Consider the following 25,968-nt stretch of genomic DNA (forward strand, 5'->3'; position numbering starts at 1 on the left):
CGCTGAAATGCTAACTGCTTCAATGTAGCACCCTGTAACTCGTGCTAAACCGGCTTGACCTGTGTCCATAATTGCAAGAGAACGCGCCTCGAGACCTTGCAAGCACCGACCGAAAAGGAGGCATCGATCACCGGCACAGGCGTGACACCGGTAGATATCATAGGATGGAACGCCCCATAGCTAGCTCGGACTTACCTTGCCGGCCGTAACCAGCAATAAGCACCGTGTGCACGACCGCTTCTGGTTCAAAGCCTGCGTCCCTGGTCCGCATGATCTGCTCTGCGACCTGTATGTTCCTACCATTGGCGTATACACCCATAAGAACAGCATCATTGTCTCGTGCCTAGGGAGCATTGCGATTATAGCCTGATCACCTCTGACCGCCCTACGAGAAAGTGAAAGGACAAGCCGGGAGTCGTACGTGAATTGCCACCAAGGCTCGGAAACGGTGGTATAAACGTTCCAACTACTCCCGTGAAAAGGGTGCTTTTCCCGCCACAAGATGCGTTGTAGGACGATACAGAAATGCCGAAGTGCCAGTCCACTTATGAGCTGTCGGATTCGGACCGCTGCTCGTACTTTCGCCCTCCCACGAATTGGAAACTCACCCAATATCTCGGGGGTCCCCCCTCCGACCGCAGGTAAGAAAAGAAAACGGAAAGGGTGTGTCGTACGAGCGAGGTCCTTTTCGATCTGTCACGTGATCGCACATCCATTAGCTTAAAGTTACTGCCATTACGAGTCAGACGGTTATTACGCTTTTCTGACTTTTTCCATGGCTTCGACGTTCTTCACCTGGTTGCGGTCGCCAGCAGCTCGCGAGTATTTCTTCAGTGAGTAGCGTCTCATCTGCTCCTTATTCCTATACGCAGATCTCACCTTCACTTAGGTACTCACTTTTGGGGACCGGTCGGTGTTCTGTCCGTATGTGCACTTCGTGTCCAACCGGTGTTTCTAGGTTGCAAACTGGGGTCTTCCGTTGGCTGCCATCGCTGACCTGAGCAAAGACGAGGAAGTTATTTCTGGGACGATGACAACTGCTCTCGCATGTTATTCGTATGCCCAATTCTTTCTTAGTGGTAGATTTCTCGAGTCGATTTACACTCGATTTTTAGGATGGTCTTCATGCGTTTTGGTAATTGATGTTACAGCCGCAGGTGATCACGTCTTTTGATATGCCCCCACAGCTTGGAGAGTACAACCCCGGAATTACCTGCTGTTTGCATGTCACGCAACGAACGCAACAGCTCAGTCGGTTCAAGATGCCCGCTTCGTCAATTACTGGTACTTCGGTGGTCGGGAGAAAAAGTATGGCCTCGCGGACAACAATACAAACAGACCTGTAACAGAGGCAATAGAGGCAACAAAGCAACAAAGCAACGAAGTTTCCAGCACTAAATAGACCGTCCTGTAAGCTCCTCTTTGGTGATGGGACCAAACTGAAATTGACGGTAACCAGTGCAAGATACCATTAGTGGGTAGTATACTTCGAAAGTTACCAAAATCCATCATCTCCGTCGGATGCTTTTTTATTCTTGCCACCTCTACTCTGAGCAAGGACCTGACGCTCGTACATTTCTGCAATCTGGTGCTGTTAGAAGATGGTGGTCAGATTTATAACGGAAGATTACCTGCTCTGCTCCTGTGGCATCCTCGGCCGACTTATCATCTCTTACACGAATGAAGCGAGGGAAACGCAACGAAATACCCCTTTCGTCAACCTTAAAAATAATAAATTCCAGATGCCATCGGAAAGTACGAAACTCCATTCTCACCAGGCCCTGAGCAGCGGTATAAACAGGACTGAGACTGAGATCGGCTGTAAGCACTTCCCACACAACCTTCGGTTCAAACCATACATCAGGTTTGGCACCACCAGTCTTCACATCCCCACGCGGCTTCTGGTTTTCCAGCGGTCGTAGGGCATCCCAATGGTTCTGCAATACCTCCTCGCTGAAGCCGGTCCCAATTTTACAAATAGTTTGATACTCCTCGGCGTCAGCGTCGTAGCAGGCGAGAAGGAAGGCACCATAGACATTGGTACGTTTACCCTTGCCGTAGTAACCTCCCACAACAACTAGATCAAGTGAATCACCAACACCAGCAAGGTAATCCTTCTTGAGCTAAGGCAAATGTCAAGCGACGCGTGCGCAACAGTGTTGAAACTGACCTTTAACCAATTAACGCTGCGTCGGCTCGGCTCGTAGTAACTTGCATCACTCTCCAGCATCTTGATCATAAGACCTTCGCACCCATCCTTAACGCTCTCTTCCAGGAACGCCTGTATTTCTTCCGTCGATTCTCCATCAGATGACCTGGCAAAGTCAAACTCCCCAGGGACAACTTGAAAGTGTTTCCGCAAAAGTTCTCGTCGTTCCCGGAGGGGTTTTTGGAGGAGGGGCTGGAACGTACATCAGCAAGGCAATGAAAGCACTTAATTAGTAGCCGGACCTCCCCGTTCAAGTACAGGAGATCGAAACCAAACAAGCAAACAAGAACTTGAATGTCCTCCACTTTGACATCTTTGCGTTTCCGCCTGCCGAGCTCCTGGAACGGCATGAGCTTTCCTGTCGTGTTCTCGACAGCAACAGCCTCTGCATCGAGGACAAACGATTTCGTTTCTGGCTTGATGCACTAGACAGCAAATACCCAGCAATTAAGGAATCACATAAGACCACAAAATCGGAAAATTTACGTGCGAAAGGCGTTCGACCAGGTCTGGATACTTCTTGCTCATGTCCTCGGAATTTCTGCTGAAAATGGCAACGGATCCCCCTGCCAGCTTATGAACTTGTGCACGTTCCCCGTCATATTTGTATTCACAAGTGAAGTGTTTGTTCTCAAAGCGATCTAGAACCTCGCCAATCGCCTTGGTTGGTTTGGCAAGCATAGGTTTCAGAGGTACGCCTGGTGTTAACCGGCATACGTCCTTTAATTTCATCACTCCATGATCCAGAAGGGCTGGAACGACTAGGTCATAGCTTGGAAGTTCGCTAAAAAAGAGATGAGTTCGCCTCCACTGCATGCAGCGTACGAACCTATAAACAGATTTCATGATACTCGTAGCCTCTTCGAGTCGACTTGCCAGCTTCTCTTCGCTCCACTTCTTTCCACCTATAGGTAGAGTGAGCTACAGCCTTACAGGGATCCCGGAAGACATACTCTGCTCTTTCTCCGCCAAGATAGCCGCGTGAGCCAGGGCAACCAGCACCGTTCGCTCTGCATTTCCTATGCGAAGCTTGCCTTCCAAACTACGGACAATATACTTGGCCTCCATCTCCTGACAAGCTGCAAGAAGCTTAGTTATGATTGAGACTTTCTTTGCTTGCGACTAATAGGATAGGTTATTCAAAAGTTGTCGGATTAACTGATATTCTTACTGAATGACCGGTGGAGAGAGCGATTTCTCGTAGGTTGGTAAAAACGAAGGGGACAGTCAAAGGCTTTGGTTTGAAAAGTGTCTTCTGGCTTTTCTTGGAGTTCTTCTCATTGCATCGTTATTTGAGTGGACCGAACAATTCCGCTAAAACTAACCGTTGCTACGAGACCCAAGTCTCCTTCCTTCTTGAGTTCCGCTTTCAGAGTAACGAGACTGCGACCCGTGGACTCGCTGATCGCCTTGATGAGGAGACTCTCGCCGATTCCAAGTTCCACGCCGACATAATCCGGACTCAGCTTGAATATAGTCAGTTCTATATCATCTACATATAAGGGTCACGAGTTACCCGATTGATGCACAAATAGACGGATTGCAAAAGGGAACTTGAGTCGCTCTTCGCTCTTCGCTGGATGACAAGGAAGAAAAAACTCGTGAGGATGGACGTCTTTTCCAAGCGCTTTGTCGTAGCTTCGATGAGGGAAAAGGTCTTGGCTAGAGCGGCATACGGTATACTGAACAGAAGACTGAGCAATATGTAACACGGATAGATCGATCCACATACGGATCTCCTGATTTCCAGCCACCCTTAACATCCACGTCAGCTACTCGCGAGAGGGCTGCTTCCGCACTCGCGCCGGAATCAGTGCTTTCGACGTCAGGTGCAAAGAAATCGGCGCTCACTTCTGGGTGGCATCATCCGCATCGTCCTCAATGCCAGCTGCCTCATCGTCACCCACTCCTTCCTCCCTTTCACTACCCGACAACCCCTCATCTTCCGGGGGAGGATGTGGTAAAATGGCTGCTTTGCCTTTACCTCCACTACTGGGTGGTCTTGCGGGTGGGGTTATGCTCCTGGAACTTGGGGGTGCTGGTATGTACGTTTTGTACTAATATCCGTGGCCAGACCATCGAGACGTACCTGACGGGATATGCAGGGGTCCCTCATCTTTCACATCCTTTTCATCGTCAGAGTGAACGACTCGCCGGCGCTTAGAAGTGGAAGGTCCAGGGGAGGGCGAGCCACCTACTTGAATCGACTTGAGTAACACTTAATGGATGCGCAGTCCAGAACCATACCTGGCGCTCTGCGCTTTGGCTTTGAATCTGCCAGCATTCCTTGTTAGAACCCAGGAGCACGTTACCGTGAACTGAACGTACTTTCCACATTCTCCTCCCCAACTTCCGGTTTAGGGTCACCCACATTTGATGCCAACTCCTTTGGTTTCGACCTTCCCCACATTTGTGAGAGACTTGACTGTTGTGGAGGAGCAGGCTTCATGCCTCTTGGCATCTCAAAGAACTTGCCTAAGGGTATTGAACTACAAAAATATGTTGAGAAAGGCAGAAACCAGTACCTAGTGTCTGTTGTCTTCCCATGACGCGACCAATGTGGCGCGCGGCGAACATGAACGCGCCTGTCACACATCACAACTGTCACAAGGCGCGTGATGGTGTGGGACAATCTTTCCAAATGAAGAGCGGCAGCGGCGTTTGCCGAGGACTGTGCAGTTTTCAGACTTGTGGCTTTGCCCTGGCCTACCGCCAACAAGCAAAGCAGCGGTGAGCGAGGGCAGCGCGTACAATTCATCGTCAAGACACACTTCAGCATGGCCGAGCAGGTTTGCAAATATCTGTTTCCGAGTTTTCCGAGTTGTTGACTGTTCGTAGATCGAAAAGGCTTTCCAGAAGCAACACCTATTCCAAAATGCCAAAGCGCGGGGTACGAGTGCATGTTTCGTTCGTTCGTGCGTGGAGCCTCATATTGCTATGTTGGGCGATAAAAGGTGGCAAGACAACAAAGGCCAAGCGATGGTACAAGGATGTCGGTCTTGGCTTTAAGACCCCATCAGAGGCAATTCACGGCACTTACATCGGTAGGCCACACGTGCCCTGCTGTCTATGTACGGCGAGCCTGAGCACCTATGCTAGATAAGAAGTGCCCGTTCACGGGGAACATTTCTATCCGTGGTCGTATTTTGACGGGTAAAGTTATCTCGACCAAGATGACACGGACAATTATCATCCGCAGGGACTACCTACACTACGTTCCCAAGTACAGTATGTCACCGTGGGATGCTGAATGGCTTGCGGATGCTGATTGATTCCCAGACCGTTACGAAAAGAGACATAAGAACCTGGCTGCTCACGTTTCACCCGCATTCCGCGTTGAAGTTGGCGACACTGTAACAGTCGGTACGTATGACTGTCACCCCGCACCGGTTTCGTGATTGAGTTGTCTTGCCAAGGTCAATGTCGACCGCTGTCAAAAACCGTGCGGTTCAACGTGTTGCGGGTGGCGAAGAACAAGGCGGCAGCGAAAGCCTTTGGGAAATTCTGAGACACCAGGGACGGGCTTTATGATAGCATCTAGCATATATATGATTGTCCTTTTCATTCCGTGTCGCACTATGCTATGTCTACAGCATGCAAACGAGATGTGGTTGAACGGGACAAACAAGTGGACAAACAAGGCGCCGGTTTTGTGATACACGACGACAGCAAGCGATCGCGTGGCCCAAGTCACTCAACTGTCAGTCAGAGGAAACGCCGTCCTCGGTTGCCCTTCCGCCGTCGTCCAAGCTGGCTCCAACACTGCTCGCTGTCCTGACCTCAAAGCTTTCCAGGTCAAAGCCACCGTCCTTGCAGTCTCGGTCAGCCTTACCCGAATCCCAGACCCAGACCCAATCGATGGGTCAACAACAGTCCAAAAAGGCCAAAAAGGGCGGCAAGGAAAGGGAGGGAGACATCACCCAGGACAGTGCTGTAACTGACCTGCCCGATCCAACCCCGCATGGCGGTCCCACTCGCACGACTGCTCACCCCAGTCTTTCCCAGAGTGCCTTGCACGAATATGATGCTGTGCGTAGCGAAGCAAACATCCCCACAGATTTGCAGGAAGATGACGCAGGTTCCGGAAATGCTACTGGGCCGTCCGGTTCACCCACCGTGCAGAGCTCTAACATATCCATACCCCCGAACAGTGCACCACCTTCTTTACCATTGTCCACCTCGGCGCCTCCGACCTTAAGCCCGTCCATGAAGCCATCTCCCGCACCCCTTGACATACCTTCCACACAGACTATACTCTCAAATACTATCTCTTCATCGTTCACTCCTGGGTCGACTGCAAGCAGCTTCCCTTTAAACGATTCTCTAAGCCCTACAGGCAACGGAGGAAAGGATAAAGTGAAACAATTGGACATCGACGACATGATCCAACGTCTTCTAGATGTGGGTTACACTGGGAAAGTTAGCAAGTCTCTGTGTTTAAAAAACGCGGAGATAGTTGCTATTTGCCAAACAGCTCGCGAGATCTTTCTTAGCCAGCCAACCCTTATCGAGTTATCCCCACCCGTCAAGATTGTAGGCGATGTTCATGGACAGTACTCCGACCTCATACGTTTGTTCGAAATGTGCGGATTTCCTCCGGCAGCTAATTACCTCTTCCTTGGCGACTACGTGGATCGGGGGAAGCAAAGCCTGGAAACAATTTTGCTGCTGCTATGCTACAAAATTAAGTTTCCGGAGAACTTTTTTCTCCTTCGAGGGAATCATGAATGTGCGAACGTCACGCGAGGTTTGTTCATACTTTGTGACACACTGCCATGCCTAATCGGTTCCAATGCAGTATATGGGTTTTACGACGAGTGCAAGCGAAGATGTAATATCAAGACCTGGAAAACATTCATAGACGTCTTCAATTGTCTGCCTATCGCAGCTGTGGTCGCTTCCAAAATCTTTTGCGTACATGGCGGTCTATCGCCGTCACTACACTCCATGGACGACATCAAACGCATACAGCGACCCACGGATGTGCCTGACTATGGTCTTCTGAACGACTTACTATGGTCTGATCCATCAGATACCGCTCTAGATTGGGAGGACAATGAACGTGGTGTCAGCTATTGCTTTGGGAAGGCAGTCATCAATGATTTCCTTGTGCGATACGACATGGATCTCATCTGTCGTGCACACATGGTCGTAGAAGATGGTTATGAATTCTGGAATGATCGGACGTTGGTCACCGTTTTCAGCGCTCCGAATTACTGTGGCGGTAAGTTCTGGCTCTCCTTTGCAGCACAGGCAATGACCTCGAAATGTACAGAGTTCGACAATTACGGTGCATGCATGAGGTTTGTCGGATATTGCTTTCTACGATCTATCTCTTATGCTTGATTCGCAGCGTATCGGAGGACTTACTATGTGCATTCGAATTGTTGAAACCTTTGGATGGTCATGCCTTGCGGAAGGAGATGACCAAGGCCAAACGGAAGAGGTGCGTACTCTTTCACTCTCCGTTTGGGAACCCTGACATGAACCGTCGTTCGTTAGCTTAATGGCGACCGCAACATGATCGTTAGAGGCTTGCTTTTAAGTCACTTCAATAGGACGGCTAAACGACAGTCGTCCATACTGCTGGTTGGACTGTTCTACATATCCACGTGTCTCTATGTACAGCTTCGGCGGATGCTTGGTTGCTCACCGATTCTATCTTCGCACTCTTGCGCTAGGCTCCACGCGGCTTAATAGCTACGCATCCGTTCCGAACCGGCTTCTCGTTGCACGCTCGTTTATGTCGGAGGTACAAATTTGTAATTCACTACATCCTCATTCACTCTCGTTTCCCTCCTAACGTACAGTTATATTTTCTCTTGTGTTTTCTCTTGGTTACCCACCTCTGTCAGTGGTCTTAGGATCTTTATTAACCCATCGCATATTTGTTTTGTCTGTGATATACAGTATTGGTGGAGCGTGGGCTCTGGCACTATAAAGACAACTGGTTGTAGGCAACGTTGTCCCGTACATCTATATCTAGTGTTGGGCTTCAATGTACTTACAAGTGGATGTTATGACATGTCAAATACAAGCATGGCGAATGCTCCAACTATCATACCAGTTCCCACCAATCCGCCGAATGTCAACGCAACTGTCCCAAAGAACATGTCCGAGAAAAGGGTGAGGACTATGGTCATGAGGCTCCCCACTGATGTTACTATTGGACCCCAGATTCCTAGAAGGATCTGCGTGGTGGTAAGATTAGCCAGAGTCAGGGGAAACGAGGCAGAGAGAGGAGCCCGCCTTACCATAAAGCCAGCATTGAAAATTACACCCGATGCGGCGATACCGGCTATAGCCGTTAGAATGTCCGGGCGAGTTGGTAGCCGAAATTCTTCTAGTCCGTAATAGTGAAGGATGGGTATGGGTATCCACAAGACAAGTAAGGTGCACATTCCCATGGAAGCTGTAATCAGGTTTGGGTGCAGCCCGAACGGCGGCGGATATACGATCTCATCCTTCAACAAAGGACAAGACTGTATTTCATTATCGACATCGTCTGCAGAGTATAGTCCTTGACAATTCGCGGGCTCGGAGGTCAGATCAGAATCTGTGGGTAATGCGATGTATTTCTTATAGATCACTTGGTAGAGCGCATAGAGAAGAGATGCCACGAGAGTCAGCATGTCACCAACGAAGGGTGCAGGCTGGTGGACTGCGCTCGTTACGGCTGACCCAGGACCAGGTGAAGATGCTGCGGTACCACCATATACAATAGTGATGACACCCAAAGTTGCGAGGCAGACTGCCAGTAGCCGAAAGGTTCCCCATTTCAGGCCAAGTAACTTCACGCTGAAAACATACGTAAAGAATGCGTTGGCATTCCATATAGCAGTTACATCGGTGACACTGCACGACGCTCAGCACGCGACGGGGAAAAGGAGGAAAGCCGTACGAAGCCAGGGGAACCGCAACAAACCATAGTAAAGCGGGTGAACTATAGAAAACAGTGAGTGAAACGATCAGGAATGCTGTCTTGGCAAAGGGAATTGCCCTGTGCCGGATGTCTACATGTCCTTCGGATCTGGAAGTCAACTGCCGCATGATTGCGAAGCGGAGCCCGAGTGTTACCGGCAGTAGCTCGTTTTCGGTTGTGGAGAGCAGGTAGATCAAGTGGATTGGAAAAGAAAGCGAGAAACAGGAATGGACGATATAGCTATCAAGATTTAGCCTCTCAAGGTACCATGGAGGAGCCCGTGGACTAACAAGATGAAATATGACTGCCTATACTCCAGGGTCGTTTGTAGGTACTGAAAAGAGTGAGATCAATAATCGGGCACAACAGAGGTATCAGAGATAAGAACCTGCGTGAGTTGAGTCTCCACGACAAAGGCCAGCAGAACTGCGACGAAAACTGCAACTGCGCTTTTGCCACCTAGGTTGGGTGCGTGAATGGACTCGTGCATCCCGGACGTCTTGTGCAGCACTTTCTAGCAAGGTGGAGATGGTTGTGAGCGAGCCCAATAATACGTCACCCGACAGGCCACATTTTCCTCCACCGCTGCTTCGAGCCGACACTCACATACCGCAGAAAACGTAGACCACGTGATTACAAAATGTGGGTCCGTCCCAAAAACTCGATTTCATCATCCTCACCGCAATAGCCATCATTAATGCTCCGGAGGCTCCTGACATCGAGCAGGCCGCTACTCACGCGGGCACGCGCTGCTACGTTCCCGGGTATCAGCCTCCCACTCCCATCCACCGTTACTCGTGTCGAGTCTGCCGTTCCGACATTCACCAGGGGGATGAAAGTTCGCTCTTCGGTCAAAGTTATGTGTGACGGCTGTAGCATCGTCATAAGAAAAGGCCGCGTCTATGTCGTGTGCTCCAAGAATCCCAAACACAAGCAGGTATGTGGTAAATAGTCCTTGTCAACCTCAAACTGAACACTTCATTAGCGCCAGGGCTGAGCGTACACCCGCTCGGTTCGAAGGGCTTGCTGAGCACCGCATCTACCCTAATGTAGATTTGCAGCCATGTTGTCATTCACACCCTGCCGTTTCTCTTTTGTGTTCCAGTGAACAAGCAATTTTTCCAAGCACTCACCTATGGGAGTGTCGTTGAAACTAGTGACTAACGACTGTCCGGCGAACACCATGATGTGCGCGGAAAGCGCATTGACCAGAAAATTTCCGATCCCCAGTTGGCCTAAAGAACAATTTGAGGCTGGATACAAAAAATGCGATCTCACATGTTAAGCACCTGGAAGTCGGCAGGTCATTATACTTTTAAGAGATGAGCACGCCCTCTGCTACACACAACTGCAACAAAACCTAAACCGTGGGGCGAAAATGTTTAAGGCTACTCAATTCCACTTTTTCCACTCCGCTCCAGCGGGTGGCTTGACCTCCACTTTCTCCTTCTTCACTTCGTCCCAGTTTGTGCTGAGTGTGGTGCCGCCACTTTCTTGGAAGCTCTTCATCATGGCGCGTCTCGTGTCATCATCGGCGTCAGCAAAGATTTTCTGAAAGAAAGCGTTGACGGCAGCGTCCCCACCGACGTTGGGATCTTCCTGAGAATCTTTTTCCTTCTCGCTGTCAAGGATCTCCGTAGTGATTCCTTCCCAGTTCTTCCTCTTAGAGGTACCCGTTACTGATGGCGTGGGTGGTATCGTATAGTTTGCTAATACTAAGAAGGTGGGTGAGCGGCGTAACGCAAATCATGGCAAGGCACGCACTATCGGGCGCATCACCTATTAGTGCCCCCCATCGTCCATATGTGGCCTTGCTGAGTCTTATTTCGACTTTCATTTTGCCAACAACAAAGTCACGCTTGTCGGGATCGATTTGACCCTTCAGAGGCTGCAGGGTTAAGACTTTGTCGCCATTTTGGTACGTCAACTTGAATCGCTTGAGCTCCACAGATGGGCCAGAGACTGCAAATCAAGGCGTACCTTGCGAGGCTCGAGTTTGACAGACACCTGTTCTGGATCGGCCCCTCGATCGAATATGGCGATTGTCAGCGCCTCGTCTGTCTCATAGAACTCGTGCCTGCTCTGTGTTAGTAGTCAAGCTGGAAAAAAAAAATGACAGGCATTCCTTAGGCTCATGGCTATTGCTGAATTGAATGGTAAGAGATCGTTGTAGAATGCAAGTGTGCAGAGCCCCCTGTCCGATATCTCAAGAAAGTTCCAGTGCTGACAGTCACGTGAGTCATTAGCAACTCCCCCGTGGTCTGTTCGTACCGTAAATACTCTCGAGTGAACTCGTCTGGCGAGCATGGAGCAATCTCATTAATCACCCAAACACCGTTCCTTCGGTGCTGGCTGACCGAATTGTCGTGGGGTGGATGACTAAGGTATTGACGAACGACACTGCTGGCTGACTTACATATCTCACCTGGCGATCAATATTGTCCCCACTTCCTTCATCTATTTATGTATATAGACTGGATCGCCTGAGAGACATTTCTGTTCGGGACTGCTGTGCTCCTTGGAGTCTTTCTGGTTCTAAAACACTTGACGAATGTCTCACTGGTCGATGCATTAGGGGTCATCCCAATTAGGTATGTTCCTCGCATGTCTGCGCGATTTCTCTCGTTTTGTTTGCACAAACTCGACTCCCAACCAGAACGGCAAGGCTCATTTACTTTCGTTGACGCGATTCAATCTCTGCTTGCACAGTTTGCGGCGTAATGCTTGGTTTCCTGGGCATCTCCAGGCAACCTCGGCCGTCGAACGAAGCATACGAATTCCTATCCACAGCGCAAGAGGATGTAACCACTGATACCCCACCCTGGGCGTTAGCGCATGATCGCGTTTCCAGTGATGTCGAAACTGCATTGGAACGTTCGTCCTCAGAATCAACCGCCACGCCGACTCCCTTCCGTACACCGTCACCGTCTCCCACGTACCCGTCGCACCGTCTGTCCTCGTCCATCTCTGAAGTAGATGATGGTCCAACGTCACCATTACTACCCAGTCAAGGGGAAGCATACACTTTCCGAGATGGAATTCGTAATCTGTGGCACCTGAATCCAAACCCTCGGAGGATGAGGACGCGCGAACGCAAGATATGGAGGACATTAAAGAAGGGAGCGAGAAGGGTCGTTCGACATCCACTGTTTCCGAGACAACCGCTCACAATAGTGAGGACACATAACCTCATTTCTCCCATGTAGTGTAATTGCTCACAGACACTCAGATATTCGCCCTGCTGTTGTTCACGCTTTTCGCAATTTCGCTCACTCTTCTTCTCATGTATATACTAAATCCTGACAAGGAACCCCTACCTTGGCAAGCATACTGTTCGATCCCTCCAACCACCACGCTCCCTCCACACTTCCGCCAGACACTACCTTATCCTTATATTAACCCTCTTCCAAAGGAAGTGCCTCCAAGTTTTCCCCCCGACGATCTAGATACCCTTCCGCCTGCAGGAGTTTTTCTCGGTGTCTTTTCCACGGATATGTCACTGGAACGTCGGATGCTCATAAGGACCACATGGGCTACCCATCCCCGAAGTCGCAACGGTGCAGGCGCAGGAGATGACGGGCGTGGCACATCACGAACAGTTGTGCGTTTTATTCTAGGGCAGCCTCGCAAGGGGTGGGAAAGACGCATACAAACAGAGATGGAAAGTAAGTACCGGACCCCGTGTTTGCGTACTTTTTTCTAAGGAGAAGCAAACTGACGAACGCTTGGCCTAAGTGTACAATGACATCATCATCTTGCCTTGTCCCGAGAATATGAATTCCGGCAAAACTCATGCCTACTTTACTTGGGCTGCCGAAAATGCATGGGTGCCTCCAGCATACTTCAATAGCTCAGCATCAGTGCCCCGATTTAGTTATTCCAATCAATCCACATCATCACCTCGCCCTGCACCCCATGATTCTCATTTCGTTTGGATTGACCATGCGTCTGGCCATCCTCGGCCTTGGGTGCGCCCGGACTATGTTGCTAAAGTAGATGACGACGCCTTTGTCATGTTGGCAGAGCTCGAGTCTCGCATGAGACTGGAACTGTACGCTACTCGGCATGAACCGTATACTCCGGTTAACACCACTACGTCAACGTCTTCCGTTGGCGAACAGCCAGAGCTCAAACCGAGTGGCAGTGTAGTTCGGGAAGAAGGTCCGCACGGCGACTCGGCTCCAAATTCCTCCCGAGATCCGCTTGTCTACTGGGGCTATCTTGTAAAAGAACGCTTCATGGCAGGTGAAATGTATGGTTTGAGTTGGAGACTGGTCGATTGGGTGTCGACTAGCACCGCCGTCAGGGGCTATATCACGGGCGCCGAGGACAAGCAGACTGCGAAATGGATGACCATACATCCACAAGCGAGTGAAATCCGCTGGGCAAGTGAACGTTGTTGGATATATGACCACCCTCGTGCCAGCACTGTGTAGGTACCCCAGCTGTTGTTTTCATTCTCTCTTCTCACACTCAGACGAATATTACAGCTATTCTCATGGATTTTTGTTTCCTTCTCACGTCGAACGGATCAAACGCTCCGTTTTGTCTTACATCGAGGCGGCTTCACAGAATGATTCTACCTCTCCGATGCAGGGCAATATTTATGGGCTTGGTATTCCGACACCATTATCATGGGCGCAGTCGAGCGTTTCCACATTTGGAGTGACTTATCAAGCGCCTTTGCAAGATCTCACCACGGCGGAGAGCGTGGAAGCTCTTGTGGAGGGAAGTGAGATGTCGAGAATACGCGAAGGTTTGCATGGATGACTGTCGGGGGTGTATGGCTGACTTGTCCATAGGCGCACCTGCAGACGTCGCATATGCCTGGCGTCACCGAGAAGGTCGCCTCAGACACTACCAGAATAGGCGGGTCGGAGGAACAGTCGTCGTGCATTTCATCAAGAAACATATGTGGTTTTTGGAGACAGCTTTAGCATTGCTAGAAGCCGACGATTACTCCGATTTCGAGCTCGAGAGTCTTCCCACGGCAGACCGAGAGACGTTGAACGTCAGCGCTTCCAGCGTGTGGACAGACAGCACTACGCTCTCTCACGGAAACACACTTTCTCTGTCGTAGGATCCGCTCGCTGACTTTGTCTCACGTGGCATGCGAAACACCCATGCGCCGTGTTGGACATATCGGACCTTGTGATACCACTTTGCAAAGATATAACCAGGAGCATATTAATAAGTGTTGACATGATTAAAGCAGAGAATAACCATCCAGCAGGGCAGCTTGAGATATCGAAGTTGAATGATTATCAGGTCTTACCAATGCTTCCATATCTCTTAGTCGGTTGTGAACAGCCCGCCGAATTGTCCCCTCCCATTGTTGGAACCATACCCCCTCCCTTAATCCTTCGACTCTCATCGCAGCTGGTGTATGCCACGATCTGGGATACTGTTCTAAAAGGTCGGGTGCACCTCGTAACCGACTTTCTGTGTGCTTCATGTCCATGGGCTGCTCAGTGGCCTGTACAATTCGTTTAAGTGCGTATGCGCCGCCACAAACTTTCCAGGTTCCACCGCCTCGGCTATGGAATCGCTTGAAGAGCCATAAAAAAGGGTATATAAAGGTGATAATGAGGAAGAACTTGATCCACCCGTTAGAAAGCATTCGAGAGAGTCGATTTTCCGACCGAACGGAAATCAGGGAGCGAGAAGTTTCGAAGCCGACGTAAATGTCTCCGCTGTAGTATGTAGACTTTATCAAGGATCGTGTAGCAGCTACGATGGCATCGAAATTCCATCCATAAACAACCTGTGGAATTCGTCTAGTGAGGTGTGAATAAGATAATGGCTAGCAGACCTTCTCGTAGTCAAACTCTTTGAGGTACTTGCTGCTGGAACAGTAATCGTCAGCCCAGCGACGAAGCGTCCAGGATGATTGTAAAACGCTATCAGAATGCATGACGGATGGCTGCCCTTGTCTCCACGTATAGTTGCTGCTGATCCACGGAGGAAAGCCTTTACGAGAGCGTTCATCGTCCCAACTCTTGGCCGCCTTCCTCTCTGCTCTGGTGGCCTTATGCCTGTCATCGCCCACTCCCACCTCGTGGAAAATACGTCCACGGTAGCCTGGGGCGGAGTCTGCCACTGACCAATGTGTTGGGTCTCCGATGATGTGTTGGCCTACATCTATCTTAAAGTCGAAATCGACAACCTTCTCAGTGTACTGCTCCGTCTCTGTGCTTCTGTTGTTGCCATTGTCATGGTAGGTGACAAAACGAGTGTGAGTTTCATCGTGTGAGCCCTTGCAGTGAAGGACCAGTGTAGGTGGGATAGAAACTTGGGACAGTAGAAAGCGGTAAAGAGCCTCTCCTTTGGAAGGGACTGATTACCATATAGTTGACCACTCTGGCTGAAGCAGCGCACCATCTTCGTTCAAGTGCGGATCATGAGAGATCAATGATCCGTCGCTGGAAGTGAAGCAAGAGGCTTCGTAGGGAGCGAACGCAGGAGGGTCTTCACCCCCGCGAGGCATTAGCACCTCGTTTTTGGAGACCTGCAGAACCGGGTCTGACATACTCGCCTCGAACGGAGGAGGCGCGGACGAGGCAGATGCCTCCGGCTGTTGGTCTCGCTGATTGGGACCGTCAATGATGCCGATGGCCATCGTCGTCGTCCAAGACCAGGCGCTGACTTATGTAATCAGACCACTGACGAGGTTTCTACACAGTCACGTCTCCATCCACACCGCCAGCTGCGTGTCGGTGGGTAGCAGTTTTATTTACATACGAAGCTTGTTCGTTGCTGAAATCACAGCGTTAGGCCAACTTTAGGCGGCAAAAACCACCCTTCCCAACATTGGTCAGGTCAGGCACCATGCCCATTTGGTTCCTTTGTCAGAACCGTCATCGCCATTGAATTCCATCCAGGGCAAGCTACTTTGAAGTGAGTTCATTCTTCTCGCCGTTTCCCTGAACTTCTGTCTGGTCATTCAGACTACATCGGGTCGTCTGCGTAGTGTTTCCCTCTTCGATACCGTTGCTTCACCACACTCGGAGGTGGAGAGTATCACACTCCTCTACGGCATTGTCAGCCTTATCCTGCTTTTCTACTTTCCTTCGTGTTCTCATGTTCTTGTTCAAGTTTTCTCTGATCTTCCTCTCACTTATTTTTTTCTCCCCGCAACCCAAACCTTAATGGCCTCATCAATAATATCCGGATCCTCCGCCGTTACCACACCCTCGACGGTACCCTCAACTTCCGCCGTCACACCCTCTACACAGCAGTCTGCGTCGCAGCTTTCGTAAGTAGCTCACAACCATTTGTGTCGCACGCCTGTCACCGGTAATGCAGTGCAACTACAAACGTGGCTAGTACCTCAAGCTCTGCAACGGCCAGTCCGTCATCTCCTTCCACCTTCTCCGTCAGCACGTCCGCGCAATCCACGATGTCATCTACCTCTAATGTCGTCACGACGACTTCCAATCCAGTCACTTCTCAGCCTGTTACCACCTCAACAATACCTCCTACGTCATCGAGTTCTTCAACCGAGCAGACGTCCGTTCTTACGACATCCTCAACAAATTCTCCCAGTACCACGTCTACCACACCTGTATCACCTTCCACCAGTACATCCTCCTCTCCAAGTAGTTTGTCAAGTACTTCCTCAAGCACATCCCCAAGCACTTCGTCATCCCCTTCACCAAGCACGCCAGCGGAGACGCAAGAAACTAGTAGTTCACCTCCAGCAGCAACGAGTAATCCGGTGTAAGATTTTCCATATGTTATGTCACCACCATTTCCTTGAATGCTTTGCAGAGCTACTGTGACAGGACATACCACGATATTTGTCACGACTACCAATGTCGAGGGTCAGACGATAACCAGTGTTCCGGCAATAGTGACCCAATTGTTCACATCGACCAACGGGGCTGGTTCTGTCACGACAGTGACTCAAGCTGTGGTGAACCCGACGCTTGCTTCGAACAATAGCACGAACGAAGCCTCTTCGTGAGACCGTTCTTTACCGTTCATGCTTCACATTTAACACCAATCTAGTTTCTTTTCAAATACAGGCGCCGTAGCGGGTGTTTTTGTTGTCGTTGGCTTAGCCGCGGCCTCCATAATACTCTGGATTCTTTTTGCACTCCGCCGACGGTATCGCATGCGCCAGATTGAACACGATAGCGCAATTCAGGCTGCTGTCGCCGCTGCGGGTTTCAATCGAGTTCCACTAGATGATGATGACGATGGGCATGGTAGAACGCCCTATTCGCATTCGCAATTCTCCACGGAAATGGGCCAACGCGGGAGTTACACATTCGGTTCTTTGCCAAGTGGACCGCCAGTGCTTGACGACGGTCAAGGAGGTTTTAACCCCTATGCGGACTATCCTTCCTCTCGACAGGGACCTAGGCACGCTGGCGGTTACATACCCACACGCACTGCAAGTCCTCCTCCTGGTGCCGAACGACCCGCACTCTCCGCTATGGGCACGGACGAATTTGGCTCTAATCGTGACCGCAAAAGTTCTTATGGTCATACGCCAACATATAGTGCTGGTAGTTTCGAACCCTTACTGTCTGGCTATGGACAGGCCTCTGAGTCGGCTCCGAATGCCCCCCCTACTCCCCCACCACGGAATCCACAACGACTCGTCGACGCGTCCAGCGCACCCAATCGAGGTTCTCGCGTCCTTGACGATGAGTCTTCGAATAGAAGCACGGATGACCGGCTTGATCCGGATATACGCAAGCGAACAAGATCGAATAGTCTGGGGACTGCTAACCTCAGGGATGACGAGGATTATAGTCGTCCCGTTCTAACAGTACGTGGTGTCTTCTTCATGCAGTTTATGTATTGAACATCCAGCAGGTCCGCAATATGCCTGATACACTCAGTGAACACTCGATATGATTTTGCCCTCGTATTTATGCAATCACCCATATACTCTCACTCAAAACACACTCCCATCTGCATCACGATGACAAATGCAGGAGGCCAGATGGACATTCTTTTGAATGCCGGACACTTATCTTAGTACGCGGTTGTATCCCTATATACTGCATTGTTCTGCATTTTGACCTCGCGATTCACATGGACGCCACAGACAGGAAACTTGCACGTAGTCTTAGCTTTGACAGAATATTATCACGCGTTGATTGCATGTCCTCCACCTCCCACATGCTGCGGAATGAGAGCAGCATCTGTATATCGTGGCCAGCCAATGGTTAGGTCGTAGTACGACCATGCCTTTTGTATATCAAGCCAAGCCCTCTGCTGGGATATACACGGGGCCCTCCCACTCAAATCCTTCATGTCCCAAGCTGATTATCATGATCCGCTGGCCGAGAGTATCTAGTGCAGTCGAATACAGTAACGCAGCATCTTTCTGGGTGGAGTCATCCGATCTTGTTGATATCTCTCGCACTCAACACGTTGCCAAGCGTTCTCACCCTGGTCCCCCCCTGTGCTCCACCCAACTCGAGGTAGCTGTCGACAGCGATCGCGTCATCAGGGCCAACAGAACTGCCACCGCAGCTGCAGTTGTCGGCATGCAGAAGTACCTCGTCTTTCAATAGGTTTCCAGATTTGACACACAAGTGCCACGACTTCCGCCTGCATCCACAACTGAGAGATCATTCCACGGGCCCGAAGTGCGTCGCCCCTCTGTTAAAGGTGCTTTCTGCCCTTCGCTAGTTGGGAGTGAAGATACTTTGGGTGTAAGTTGTATCCAATGCCTTCCGATGCAGCGTCATTGACTATAAATGTAGTAACTGGGGACTTACTGACCATGAGTTGAAATGAATTTCTCCTTGTACGCAGTTTCAGAACAGGCAGGGAAGGCGGCTTTGAGTCAGAACTTCGAGGTGGTTTTTGGAGGCTTCTGATGCGCGGGGAATATAACTCGGAATCATATAGGCCTCTGCAAAGGCCGACCGGCTGGGGGTGACCTCTGGATTCGCAAAAACGGGTGTACATTTTTTTCAAACACCAATACAGCCATCGTGCGTGCTGACCGGTTGACTTTTGAGTGCCAAATCCACAACGGAGAATGAGCGGGCTATGGGGATGCCGAAGTGTGCTGGATCTGTACTTTCGGAACAGCATCACCACACCGTTAATTAGTGCTAATCAGGTGAGATTAACACGTCCGCAGGCGACCGTTTGCAGGGTATATTGTCACCTATGTTTATTGGTGTGTTTGGGGCACTATAGATATTGTATGCTCGTCAAAGACATCATTACTACTACCTCACCTTCTGGTGGACTAGAGAGCGTCACATATAACACGGGAAATGTGCGTCGCCTCTGATTTACTGTGTTGATACGGCTTCGTGGCGGATACAACAAGAATCATTCAAGCGGGGACTCCGAAACCACCCAGCCCGACATGAGAGCTTCATAATACTTGTCAAACCATATCTATACCCATGCAAGCCTTTGTTCATGCCTAAATAAACGCGTACGATTATCAACGGGGGTAATTTGAAGCAGACACATGGAAAATAGATGGTACATATTAGCAGACATCCAAGAACGGCGGTGACAGAAAGAAAACATAAAGACGTCGCTACAGATATATCTAAATTGGGCAGGTGACTCCGATCAGAAGAATGTGCTTGCAACGATAGAATAAATGGTACTGATAACATGCTGTGTAAAGAACAATAGACAAAATGTACCTTGCCGCACCACTTGAGAGGCTCCAGGAGATGTCTGTGGTGACTGGCGCTAGTCCTAACAACATTTGCCTGTTGGTATCCAGTTCTTCAGCCGATTTGATCGTCTTCTGCGGGCCCCACTCAGACTTCCAAAACTGAGATGGCTAGAACTGGTTACTCTCCGCAGTGCTCGATCACCGTAGCTAACGCCACTCCCTACTTTCTCCGGATCGAGCACTCCAGACTCTATGGATAATAGGATGGCTCGTGCTGCGAGTAGGAATGGTGTCTCAACGTTTTCTCCTGACAACGAAGATACCTCCAGAAAGTGAACATCTAGGGGACAAGGGTTTAGGCAACCGCCAATCATACATTTCAAAAAAAAAAGCTTGCCATTCTCAGCAGCCCATCTACTAGCCTCCGCCCATTCAACCTCGCGTTCTTCTTCTCTATCTGATTTGTTCCCAACCAGAACAGCAACCAAATGCGGGCTTGCAAGAGCCCTGGCATCAGCTAACCACCGAGACAGATTGAGAAACGACTCTCGACTGGATAAAAGTCAGTCAGTGGCTACAACGGACACCTTAAATCACGATACAAACCTTGTGATGTCATACACAAGTATTACTCCCGCTGCGCCGCGGTAATAACTGCGCGTAACTGACCTGGATGACAATGAGTTAAATGGCGGGAACGTAGCATGCGTGACACGAACCGGAATCGTTCCTGCCCCGCGGTATCCCATAACTGTGGTACCTTTCAAAAAAGTACATTAAGAATCACCGAGAGAACATACCTGAAGTTTAATTCTCTTCTCTCCAAGCTTTACTGTCCGACTAGAGAACTCCACCCCGATCGTGTGTTGGGAGTGATCCTTGACTTGGGGAATTTTAGGCGATGGTTCTCAGGGCGAAGAACAGAAGTGCCTACAAGCATTGTGTATGAAATGGTGGAGAAGACACGATTTACCCGTGCCGGCTTCACCTGCGGTAAACAATGTTTCTCAACTTTCGCCCTCAACATAGAGTGATCCATGCTAACCGATTATGATATACTTCATCAAGAAATCTAACACCTACTAGATGAGCGACAGCCAGGACAACACCAAGAGAAACCGACCGTAAGTTTCTAAGAGCTCCGTGGCATCGACCTCATAGTCGTCGAGTGGCATAGTGATCGCCGAATGAGACCTGCAGTAACACGACGACAAAGCGTGTCCACAGCATATTCTCACGGTGACTGTGCAGTAATTGTTATTTACCAACCCTTCCATGGCACCCAAACATCAACCATTCTCTCTGATCCTCCGTCCACCACATAATACCACGGATGTCCCGCTGCAATGAGACATGCATGCTGTCCAACAATTTCAATCCTTTCCCCAATCGTCAGTACTGGGTCAGCTTTGCTCTCAGGCGATGCATTAGTTGGCAGTTGCTCAAGGACGCCATGTTCCGGGAAATCCGTCCTAGCCTCCAGAACTTGCCGACAACTTCTCCAAAACCAGGAATCCGTCCGCCGTCTTTACTCATTGAAATTGCTCCGGCATCACACAGCGCTTCATCTAGGCCATCTCTTCCTCTACCGGGATAATACGAGATAATCGTTGCGAGTACACGTTGCGAAATACTAGATCGGTCGATCAGCGTCGTGTGCAGTTGTTGAAGGTCAAGCATTGGGTAGTTGCCTGTGATTTCAACTCCTCTGTCAGGAGAGAAGAACGTAGCACATTCCGTTTACTTGTGCGCACCTGCGTGTAGCTCAAGAATACCCACAGAGCTGTGATATGATCTTTGCTTTTGCAGTTGCGCCAAGGGCAGTTGGTGTAGATCCCACAGACAGCACAAAAGGTTGGGAGCGAATGCTCTTGTTTTGGTATTCTGCCAGGACCTCTTGAGCCATCAGTGCAGCATCGTTAACCAGCTGTACTTCGCCCGTCAAGTAAGAAACGGCCTGTTCTCGAGATGTCGACCCATAGGAATCTCCTGCATGGCTGTAGAAACCAAAGACAGATATGGCGGCCGATGCGAACACAGTTTTCATGAATGGCTTGAATGATTCTGGCTTTGGAGATGTACCAGCGCGTCTGATCCCTGTCAACGCATTTATATCCATTTCGGAAACATTATCGGACGCACTTCTGACCGCCGTCCATCTTGATGAACGTAGACCACTTCTTTGGTTGTTGGCGTTGTCTTTCGTACTCTTCCAGAAACTTAACCTGTTCCAGGTTATCCACCATGATTCGGACGGTCCCACCGTACTTGACCATTTCTTCGTGCAGTACAGACAGATCGTCAAGTTTGTTTGGTCCCACCGGAAGGCCATACAATATCTAGTAGATATCAAGCAACGAATAGGTATGGCCGGAAAAGTGAACTGACATCCTTGACGGTGCCATCTTCAACCAGGCCACCATGGACGACTCCCCATGCCTCCATCATCGTCGAGACGATCACTGCGCTGCTCTTAGCGACACTGAAATCGAGTTGCAATCTTGTACCTTCGATGGTCTGCTCCTGAATGTCATAGCGCGTAAAGCTATATAATACCGTAGTTAATACCTTGTGCGTCTTCAAGTGAGCTCTGAAGCTAGCACCCCAGTCCTTAGCATTTTGGTGCATTTTGGCACAGTTCTCCTTAAACGCAGTGCGATCTACGACGAAGGCCGGTGTTCGGAGTGCATCGAGAGGTTGTCCAGCGAATTCCTTGACCAGAGCACCCTTGTCAACCGGGAGGAAACCCCAGGGAGTATTCGTCTGTAGGAGTGGCGTCATTGCAAGCATACTACTATAAGAGGTAGGAAAGTGGTAACCCACTCAGTGGGAGTTGCAATGGTATCTTATCTTTCGTTTCCACATGAAATTCTGGCAGAAGTTGCATGTCATATTCATACAGAACCCCCAGTAGGGCAATAGCTGCCAACTCTCAATTGTTTATTCCCTCGCGCGTACTACTCCACAACATCAGCGACGAGTCTACGCCATGCTTTCTACACGGATAAACTGCGGCAGCCACCGCAACCCACCGCAACCGAACCAATTACTTATCCGTGACCCAAGGGCTAACGACATGCTACTAAGTGTTGATTGAATAATTTTCCGCCCGGAATGCAGTACATGCTAACCAACAGGAGAAGCAGGGAATATAATGGGAGTTCTGTCAACGTACAGGGGTCACACAAAAGCCAAGCAGTCGTGGCAGCGGCAACGTCGTATATTAACACAATCGATGTGTGAAGAACAAATTGGGCAAGTCGTGGGTGAGCGGACTACAAGGATTTCTTTTCTGGTGATCGATGGTCCCTTGGCAAGTGCATGTCATGGGGAACTACACCAATTAATAACCACTCAGACAACAATCAAGGCATGTTGCTGGAAATACCCGTCCTACTCACCTCTTGCCATGGCCGACGCAATACGTGAATACGTGTCATGGTAGCGGAGTATCGAAAACCTGACAGCACTTCTCAAGCTTCCCGGGGATCAACTTGGCACTTACTTAAACACGAAGGTGAATGCATGTAAGACAATATCTATCAATGGCTCCCACTGCTGCCAGAAGTGAAGAACGGCCTTTGTATTTGTGTCAATCTACAAGAAAAAAACCTTTGAGGGGATGATGCATAGTACAGCAAAGATGGAAAGTCGCTTGTTGGACCTGCCTCTGCATGATCTGGCGCCAAAATGCGCAACTCGGGTGTACCAAGACGACGTGAGGAAACCTGCTGCACGTGGAAATTATTACGGTTCACTGAAGTTCGATTACCCTTAAAAAATCAAGCTCATTGGTGTGCCATCATGATCGCGTCCGAAATGAATGCAGCTGAGATTTGTCGTCCCCCAAACCACCGCCCATTCAGTCCTTGAATAGCCTTTTTGGCAGATTCAACTGAGCCGAACTTGACATAAATTTCACCCTGAGCACTATCATGAGGCCAGTGCACCCTAACAATAACGAGAACATACTTGGCTGTCTTTTTCGATTTTGATGATCTCAACTTTGCCGTACTTTTCTTCACATTCGCCTTTAACGTCGTCAGCTAATTCCCTATCCCAGTCGCGTTCTGTCTCCCTAATCCCTCTTGGTCAGTCACATCGGTCAACTACGGAGCGAATAACTCACTCTTCCGGATTGAACATATTCTTCAGTAGGACTGAACGTGATTGCATTGTCTGTGGAATGTTTGGTTTGTTACTGTTATCATCAGTAGTGCACGACGAATCCGAAATCGACAAGACGAACACAGTTGGAAGCTTCGGAGTTGGCTCGATTCTGGCAAGTTTTTGCATTAGCGCTTGACGTGACGCTGCATTCAAATTACCGCCTTCGAAGGAACGGCATGAGAGTAGTTATTGCCTAGATAAATCTGCTCACCGCCAGCTTCGTCCAGGGAATCCTGCTGGGTATACCTCACGCTACCTTTCTCGTGCACAGTGTTGACGCGGAGCTGATGCCACAACAGTGAGGGATATGCGGGGATAACAACTACAGTACATACTGTTCTTCCAGCGAGCTCGAAGCCTTCCATTTGCTCCAAAGCCATTTTGGCATCTTCACCTCTTTTGTACCTGGAAAATTCGCTAGTTCAAGGTCGCAACCGGCATTGGGGTGACCACTGACTGTATGAATGCATAACCTTTACTCCTGCCCGTCATCGGGTCCCTGTGCAAATCAACAAATGCCAGTTCACCAAATGGCTCAAAGACTTGTCTGATATCGGATTCGGTGAGGTTGAAATGCAAGGAACCAACATAAAGTCTGCAGCAATACCGTGTCAGCGCGACAGGACTTATCACGATAAGGAAAGCCCACTGCATTGCCCCGTGTGATGTATTGACACCGGGGGGAAGGTTCAGGTTCCTGGGAAAATGGATTAATAAACATATGGGTGAGATAAGCAAGTACCAACCCGTCTCCTGGGTGAAGCCTATTCCTCTCTGCTTCAGTCAACTGCACCATGATAGGTAAACCCATTACGATCGTGCCACTGAGGGCCATGGCCTTTTCAACGAGATCGACGGAGCGGAACTCGACATAACCAATGCTAGTAGACTATTAAGCCTTGAACCGCGCCAAGTCTCATGACTTACCCTTTCGACCGACGAGAGATTCTGTCGGTAACGATGCGAGCATCGACAACTGTACCTTCGCCTAACTTGTCCTCGAAGAAGTACCCAAGATCACGTGCCGTAAGACGAGCAGCGAGCTGAGAAACGAACACAGACCGAGCTTCCGAATCGTCTTCTTTGGGCTCTTCGGGGTTATAGTCTTCAACTGGAACCTCATAAGTCGGAGAAGGACGTCTGACACAGTGTGGATGAAAAGAAGGCAACGCCATTTACAACGTATACTTACTGTCTGGTGGGACTGGGACGCAAAGACCGTTTATCAAATTCGTCTTCAAGTGTACCTTCGTCAGATGGAGCGCGCTTAGAATCACGACGATCCCTGTCTCTTTGGTGCCGAAGTGGTTCGTCGAACTCGTCGCGGGGGTCGCGCACTCTCCTGTCGTACCTACGTTCGCGTGAGCGGTCTGTCCGGTCAGCGATCCTGCTTCGAGGACTGTCCTTGACGGAGGCGGGAGCATGAGGATCGTCACTTTCCTCATGCCTCTTTCTCTTGGATCGTTCAGGGTCCCTTTCTGGAGACTCGTTTCCGTCTTCCCTCTTGCGACGCCTTTCTCTGTCCTCATGATCATAGTAGCGACCCTGTTCATCCCGCCTATCGCCACGGTGGCGACGATCTCTCTCCCTGTGGTCCCTGTCTCTGTCTTTGTCTCTGTGAGACCTCTCGCGAGACCGGCTGCGCCTCTCTCTATCTCTGTAATCCCTCTCGCTGCCGCGGTCGCGACTTCTCCGTCGCCTTTCATCTATATCCCTGTCTCTTTCCCTATGGCGCTCTCGTCTGTCCCTCGAGTAGGACCGGTGAGAGCGCCTTGTGCGGTGGGTGTCCGTCGAGTGGTTCCGAGAGCTGTAGACCAGTGAATCATCACAGGTTGCATGCGACACAAGTTTACAAAAACGCACGACTTTCTATTCGGCGAAGTGTCGACGTCCATCCTACCGTTGGTGCTGGACATTGTGCCTCGCTCAAAGTGCGGTGGGTGGGGTGTCGGAGGAGCACAGCTAGCATGCGAAAACTTTCGAACTCAGCACAGCCACACAAGGCCACAATTTCTCAGCCCTGCGCACAATGTTCATCGAGCAGACATGCTGGCA

General features: G+C 49.9%; 14 protein-coding genes across 14 annotated transcripts; 7 read left to right on the forward strand and 7 right to left on the reverse strand.

The window, feature by feature from the left end:
• Window positions 1–738: 738 nt before the first annotated feature.
• F5J12DRAFT_67427 (UPF0041-domain-containing protein) lies at window positions 739–1,502 on the forward strand. Its single transcript, XM_051740213.1, has 5 exons — window positions 739–833; window positions 890–909; window positions 959–1,056; window positions 1,116–1,135; window positions 1,188–1,502. The coding sequence occupies exons 1-5, from the start codon at window positions 776–778 to the stop codon at window positions 1,400–1,402; spliced, it is 411 nt and encodes a 136-aa protein (XP_051600503.1). The 5' UTR covers window positions 739–775; the 3' UTR covers window positions 1,403–1,502.
• F5J12DRAFT_827250 (DNA ligase I) lies at window positions 1,187–4,773 on the reverse strand. The gene is made up of 17 exons (XM_051745548.1): window positions 4,735–4,773; window positions 4,538–4,684; window positions 4,457–4,483; window positions 4,299–4,406; window positions 4,061–4,247; window positions 3,942–4,007; window positions 3,726–3,891; window positions 3,535–3,675; window positions 3,381–3,482; window positions 3,163–3,331; window positions 3,039–3,114; window positions 2,696–2,993; window positions 2,452–2,634; window positions 2,171–2,401; window positions 1,776–2,123; window positions 1,632–1,721; window positions 1,187–1,585 (listed from the first exon to the last, which is right to left on the reverse strand). Exons 1-17 carry the CDS (start codon window positions 4,754–4,756, stop codon window positions 1,496–1,498), a joined length of 2,451 nt encoding a protein of 816 aa, XP_051600504.1. The 5' UTR covers window positions 4,757–4,773; the 3' UTR covers window positions 1,187–1,495.
• A 143-nt stretch (window positions 4,774–4,916) lies between these two features.
• F5J12DRAFT_827254 (ribosomal protein S17-domain-containing protein) lies at window positions 4,917–5,834 on the forward strand. Its single transcript, XM_051745549.1, has 6 exons — window positions 4,917–4,998; window positions 5,048–5,099; window positions 5,164–5,253; window positions 5,309–5,437; window positions 5,489–5,572; window positions 5,626–5,834. The coding sequence occupies exons 1-6, from the start codon at window positions 4,987–4,989 to the stop codon at window positions 5,715–5,717; spliced, it is 459 nt and encodes a 152-aa protein (XP_051600505.1). The 5' UTR covers window positions 4,917–4,986; the 3' UTR covers window positions 5,718–5,834.
• An 18-nt stretch (window positions 5,835–5,852) lies between these two features.
• F5J12DRAFT_67726 (Metallo-dependent phosphatase-like protein) lies at window positions 5,853–7,980 on the forward strand. The gene is made up of 5 exons (XM_051740214.1): window positions 5,853–6,956; window positions 7,008–7,433; window positions 7,485–7,512; window positions 7,563–7,655; window positions 7,712–7,980. Exons 1-5 carry the CDS (start codon window positions 6,068–6,070, stop codon window positions 7,731–7,733), a joined length of 1,458 nt encoding a protein of 485 aa, XP_051600506.1. The 5' UTR covers window positions 5,853–6,067; the 3' UTR covers window positions 7,734–7,980.
• Window positions 7,981–8,119: 139 nt separating this feature from the next.
• On the reverse strand, window positions 8,120–9,777 carry F5J12DRAFT_67757 (uncharacterized protein). Its single transcript, XM_051740215.1, has 5 exons — window positions 9,520–9,777; window positions 9,422–9,465; window positions 9,111–9,371; window positions 8,464–9,064; window positions 8,120–8,400 (listed from the first exon to the last, which is right to left on the reverse strand). Exons 1-5 carry the CDS (start codon window positions 9,619–9,621, stop codon window positions 8,227–8,229), a joined length of 1,182 nt encoding a protein of 393 aa, XP_051600507.1. The 5' UTR covers window positions 9,622–9,777; the 3' UTR covers window positions 8,120–8,226.
• F5J12DRAFT_827277 (ribosomal protein L36-domain-containing protein) lies at window positions 9,775–10,260 on the forward strand. The gene is made up of 2 exons (XM_051745551.1): window positions 9,775–10,068; window positions 10,117–10,260. The coding sequence occupies exons 1-2, from the start codon at window positions 9,829–9,831 to the stop codon at window positions 10,126–10,128; spliced, it is 252 nt and encodes an 83-aa protein (XP_051600508.1). The 5' UTR covers window positions 9,775–9,828; the 3' UTR covers window positions 10,129–10,260.
• On the reverse strand, window positions 10,191–11,575 carry F5J12DRAFT_827279 (SGS-domain-containing protein). Its single transcript, XM_051745552.1, has 7 exons — window positions 11,403–11,575; window positions 11,259–11,354; window positions 11,112–11,210; window positions 10,896–11,058; window positions 10,421–10,846; window positions 10,265–10,366; window positions 10,191–10,211 (listed from the first exon to the last, which is right to left on the reverse strand). Exons 1-5 carry the CDS (start codon window positions 11,436–11,438, stop codon window positions 10,524–10,526), a joined length of 717 nt encoding a protein of 238 aa, XP_051600509.1. The 5' UTR covers window positions 11,439–11,575; the 3' UTR covers window positions 10,191–10,211; window positions 10,265–10,366; window positions 10,421–10,523.
• A 276-nt stretch (window positions 11,576–11,851) lies between these two features.
• F5J12DRAFT_892210 (glycosyltransferase family 31 protein) lies at window positions 11,852–14,211 on the forward strand (the record flags this gene model as incomplete). Its single annotated transcript, XM_051747556.1, has 5 exons — window positions 11,852–12,304; window positions 12,361–12,796; window positions 12,867–13,563; window positions 13,622–13,887; window positions 13,934–14,211. The coding sequence occupies 5 exons, from the start codon at window positions 11,852–11,854 to the stop codon at window positions 14,209–14,211; spliced, it is 2,130 nt and encodes a 709-aa protein (XP_051600510.1).
• Window positions 14,099–15,750, reverse strand: F5J12DRAFT_937011 (uncharacterized protein; the record flags this gene model as incomplete). The annotated part of the gene is made up of 3 exons (XM_051749636.1): window positions 14,099–14,895; window positions 14,944–15,455; window positions 15,510–15,750. The coding sequence occupies 3 exons, from the start codon at window positions 15,748–15,750 to the stop codon at window positions 14,338–14,340; spliced, it is 1,311 nt and encodes a 436-aa protein (XP_051600511.1). The 3' UTR covers window positions 14,099–14,337.
• Window positions 15,751–15,789: 39 nt separating this feature from the next.
• Window positions 15,790–18,104, forward strand: F5J12DRAFT_68074 (uncharacterized protein). Its single transcript, XM_051740244.1, has 7 exons — window positions 15,790–15,847; window positions 15,906–16,028; window positions 16,079–16,171; window positions 16,227–16,386; window positions 16,437–16,850; window positions 16,902–17,093; window positions 17,142–18,104. Exons 4-7 carry the CDS (start codon window positions 16,280–16,282, stop codon window positions 17,944–17,946), a joined length of 1,518 nt encoding a protein of 505 aa, XP_051600512.1. The 5' UTR covers window positions 15,790–15,847; window positions 15,906–16,028; window positions 16,079–16,171; window positions 16,227–16,279; the 3' UTR covers window positions 17,947–18,104.
• A 314-nt stretch (window positions 18,105–18,418) lies between these two features.
• F5J12DRAFT_719975 (uncharacterized protein) lies at window positions 18,419–18,664 on the forward strand (the record flags this gene model as incomplete). The annotated part of the gene is made up of 1 exon (XM_051741205.1): window positions 18,419–18,664. One exon carries the CDS (start codon window positions 18,419–18,421, stop codon window positions 18,662–18,664), a length of 246 nt encoding a protein of 81 aa, XP_051600513.1.
• A 785-nt stretch (window positions 18,665–19,449) lies between these two features.
• On the reverse strand, window positions 19,450–20,965 carry F5J12DRAFT_827342 (ras family-domain-containing protein). Its single transcript, XM_051745553.1, has 8 exons — window positions 20,867–20,965; window positions 20,789–20,815; window positions 20,678–20,731; window positions 20,544–20,626; window positions 20,463–20,494; window positions 20,350–20,412; window positions 20,141–20,295; window positions 19,450–20,083 (listed from the first exon to the last, which is right to left on the reverse strand). The coding sequence occupies exons 1-8, from the start codon at window positions 20,916–20,918 to the stop codon at window positions 19,824–19,826; spliced, it is 726 nt and encodes a 241-aa protein (XP_051600514.1). The 5' UTR covers window positions 20,919–20,965; the 3' UTR covers window positions 19,450–19,823.
• On the reverse strand, window positions 20,966–22,652 carry F5J12DRAFT_920826 (uncharacterized protein). The gene is made up of 7 exons (XM_051749276.1): window positions 22,470–22,652; window positions 22,312–22,403; window positions 22,132–22,260; window positions 21,886–22,082; window positions 21,523–21,833; window positions 21,194–21,434; window positions 20,966–21,155 (listed from the first exon to the last, which is right to left on the reverse strand). Exons 1-7 carry the CDS (start codon window positions 22,531–22,533, stop codon window positions 21,005–21,007), a joined length of 1,185 nt encoding a protein of 394 aa, XP_051600515.1. The 5' UTR covers window positions 22,534–22,652; the 3' UTR covers window positions 20,966–21,004.
• A 739-nt stretch (window positions 22,653–23,391) lies between these two features.
• F5J12DRAFT_68040 (uncharacterized protein) lies at window positions 23,392–25,967 on the reverse strand. The gene is made up of 10 exons (XM_051740237.1): window positions 25,777–25,967; window positions 25,106–25,720; window positions 24,841–25,053; window positions 24,660–24,794; window positions 24,371–24,610; window positions 24,249–24,318; window positions 24,125–24,197; window positions 23,873–24,074; window positions 23,716–23,821; window positions 23,392–23,666 (listed from the first exon to the last, which is right to left on the reverse strand). The coding sequence occupies exons 1-10, from the start codon at window positions 25,827–25,829 to the stop codon at window positions 23,532–23,534; spliced, it is 1,842 nt and encodes a 613-aa protein (XP_051600516.1). The 5' UTR covers window positions 25,830–25,967; the 3' UTR covers window positions 23,392–23,531.
• Window position 25,968: the final 1 nt, after the last annotated feature.

The sequence above is a fragment of the Pisolithus orientalis genome (assembly GCF_024613125.1).
Source record: "Pisolithus orientalis strain OTSU chromosome Unknown F5J12scaffold_12, whole genome shotgun sequence".
NCBI classification, from domain to species: Eukaryota; Fungi; Basidiomycota; class Agaricomycetes; order Boletales; family Pisolithaceae; genus Pisolithus; species Pisolithus orientalis.

Bases quoted from the DNA above. Each gene is read 5' to 3' on its own strand.
- F5J12DRAFT_67427 (XM_051740213.1), top strand. From the start codon at position 776: ATGGCTTCGACGTTCTTCACCTGGTTGCGGTCGCCAGCAGCTCGCGAG. The intron at 834-889 runs GTGAGTAGCGTC...ACCTTCACTTAG, and splicing joins AGCTCGCGAGTATTTCTTCA to GTACTCACTTTTGGGGACCG. The intron at 1,057-1,115 runs GTATGCCCAATT...CTCGATTTTTAG, and splicing joins ACTGCTCTCGCATGTTATTC to GATGGTCTTCATGCGTTTTG.
- F5J12DRAFT_827250 (XM_051745548.1), bottom strand. From the start codon at position 4,756: ATGGGAAGACAACAGACACTAG. The intron at 4,484-4,537 runs GTACGTTCAGTT...GAATGCTGGCAG, and splicing joins TGGGGAGGAGAATGTGGAAA to ATTCAAAGCCAAAGCGCAGA. The intron at 3,115-3,162 runs GTATGTCTTCCG...CTCTACCTATAG, and splicing joins CTTGGCGGAGAAAGAGCAGA to GTGGAAAGAAGTGGAGCGAA.
- F5J12DRAFT_827254 (XM_051745549.1), top strand. The intron at 5,100-5,163 runs GTACGAGTGCAT...GGGCGATAAAAG, and splicing joins CCAAAATGCCAAAGCGCGGG to GTGGCAAGACAACAAAGGCC. The intron at 5,254-5,308 runs GTAGGCCACACG...CACCTATGCTAG, and splicing joins AATTCACGGCACTTACATCG to ATAAGAAGTGCCCGTTCACG.
- F5J12DRAFT_67726 (XM_051740214.1), top strand. From the start codon at position 6,068: ATGGGTCAACAACAGTCCAAAAAGGCCAAAAAGGGCGGCAAGGAAAGG. The intron at 6,957-7,007 runs GTTTGTTCATAC...GTTCCAATGCAG, and splicing joins ATGTGCGAACGTCACGCGAG to TATATGGGTTTTACGACGAG. The intron at 7,656-7,711 runs GTGCGTACTCTT...GTCGTTCGTTAG, and splicing joins ACCAAGGCCAAACGGAAGAG to CTTAATGGCGACCGCAACAT.
- F5J12DRAFT_67757 (XM_051740215.1), bottom strand. From the start codon at position 9,621: ATGCACGAGTCCATTCACGCACCCAACCTAGGTGGCAAAAGCGCAGTT. The intron at 9,466-9,519 runs GTTCTTATCTCT...CACTCTTTTCAG, and splicing joins TGGAGACTCAACTCACGCAG to TACCTACAAACGACCCTGGA. The intron at 8,401-8,463 runs GTAAGGCGGGCT...ACCACCACGCAG, and splicing joins TTTTCAATGCTGGCTTTATG to ATCCTTCTAGGAATCTGGGG.
- F5J12DRAFT_827277 (XM_051745551.1), top strand. From the start codon at position 9,829: ATGCTCCGGAGGCTCCTGACATCGAGCAGGCCGCTACTCACGCGGGCA.
- F5J12DRAFT_827279 (XM_051745552.1), bottom strand. From the start codon at position 11,438: ATGCTCGCCAGACGAGTTCACTCGAGAGTATTTACG. The intron at 11,355-11,402 runs GTACGAACAGAC...CGTGACTGTCAG, and splicing joins TTCACTCGAGAGTATTTACG to CACTGGAACTTTCTTGAGAT. The intron at 11,211-11,258 runs AGGAATGCCTGT...CTAACACAGAGC, and splicing joins CAGCAATAGCCATGAGCCTA to AGGCACGAGTTCTATGAGAC.
- F5J12DRAFT_68074 (XM_051740244.1), top strand. From the start codon at position 16,280: ATGGCCTCATCAATAATATCCGGATCCTCCGCCGTTACCACACCCTCG. The intron at 16,851-16,901 runs GTAAGATTTTCC...AATGCTTTGCAG, and splicing joins GCAGCAACGAGTAATCCGGT to AGCTACTGTGACAGGACATA. The intron at 17,094-17,141 runs GTGAGACCGTTC...ACACCAATCTAG, and splicing joins AGCACGAACGAAGCCTCTTC to TTTCTTTTCAAATACAGGCG.
- F5J12DRAFT_827342 (XM_051745553.1), bottom strand. From the start codon at position 20,918: ATGCCACTCGACGACTATGAGGTCGATGCCACGGAGCTCTTAGAAACT. The intron at 20,627-20,677 runs GTAGGCACTTCT...AAATTCCCCAAG, and splicing joins CCATTTCATACACAATGCTT to TCAAGGATCACTCCCAACAC. The intron at 20,296-20,349 runs GTTTGTATCGTG...ACTTTTATCCAG, and splicing joins CTTGTGTATGACATCACAAG to TCGAGAGTCGTTTCTCAATC.
- F5J12DRAFT_920826 (XM_051749276.1), bottom strand. From the start codon at position 22,533: ATGCTTGCAATGACGCCACTCCTACAGACGAATACTCCCTGGGGTTTC. The intron at 22,261-22,311 runs GTATTAACTACG...ATTCAGGAGCAG, and splicing joins CTCACTTGAAGACGCACAAG to ACCATCGAAGGTACAAGATT. The intron at 21,834-21,885 runs GTGCGTCCGATA...GACAGGGATCAG, and splicing joins AAGATGGACGGCGGTCAGAA to ACGCGCTGGTACATCTCCAA.
- F5J12DRAFT_68040 (XM_051740237.1), bottom strand. From the start codon at position 25,829: ATGTCCAGCACCAACGGTAGGATGGACGTCGACACTTCGCCGAATAGA. The intron at 25,054-25,105 runs GTAAGTATACGT...ACACTGTGTCAG, and splicing joins CGTCCCAGTCCCACCAGACA to ACGTCCTTCTCCGACTTATG. The intron at 24,795-24,840 runs GTAAGTCATGAG...ATAGTCTACTAG, and splicing joins ATCTCTCGTCGGTCGAAAGG to CATTGGTTATGTCGAGTTCC.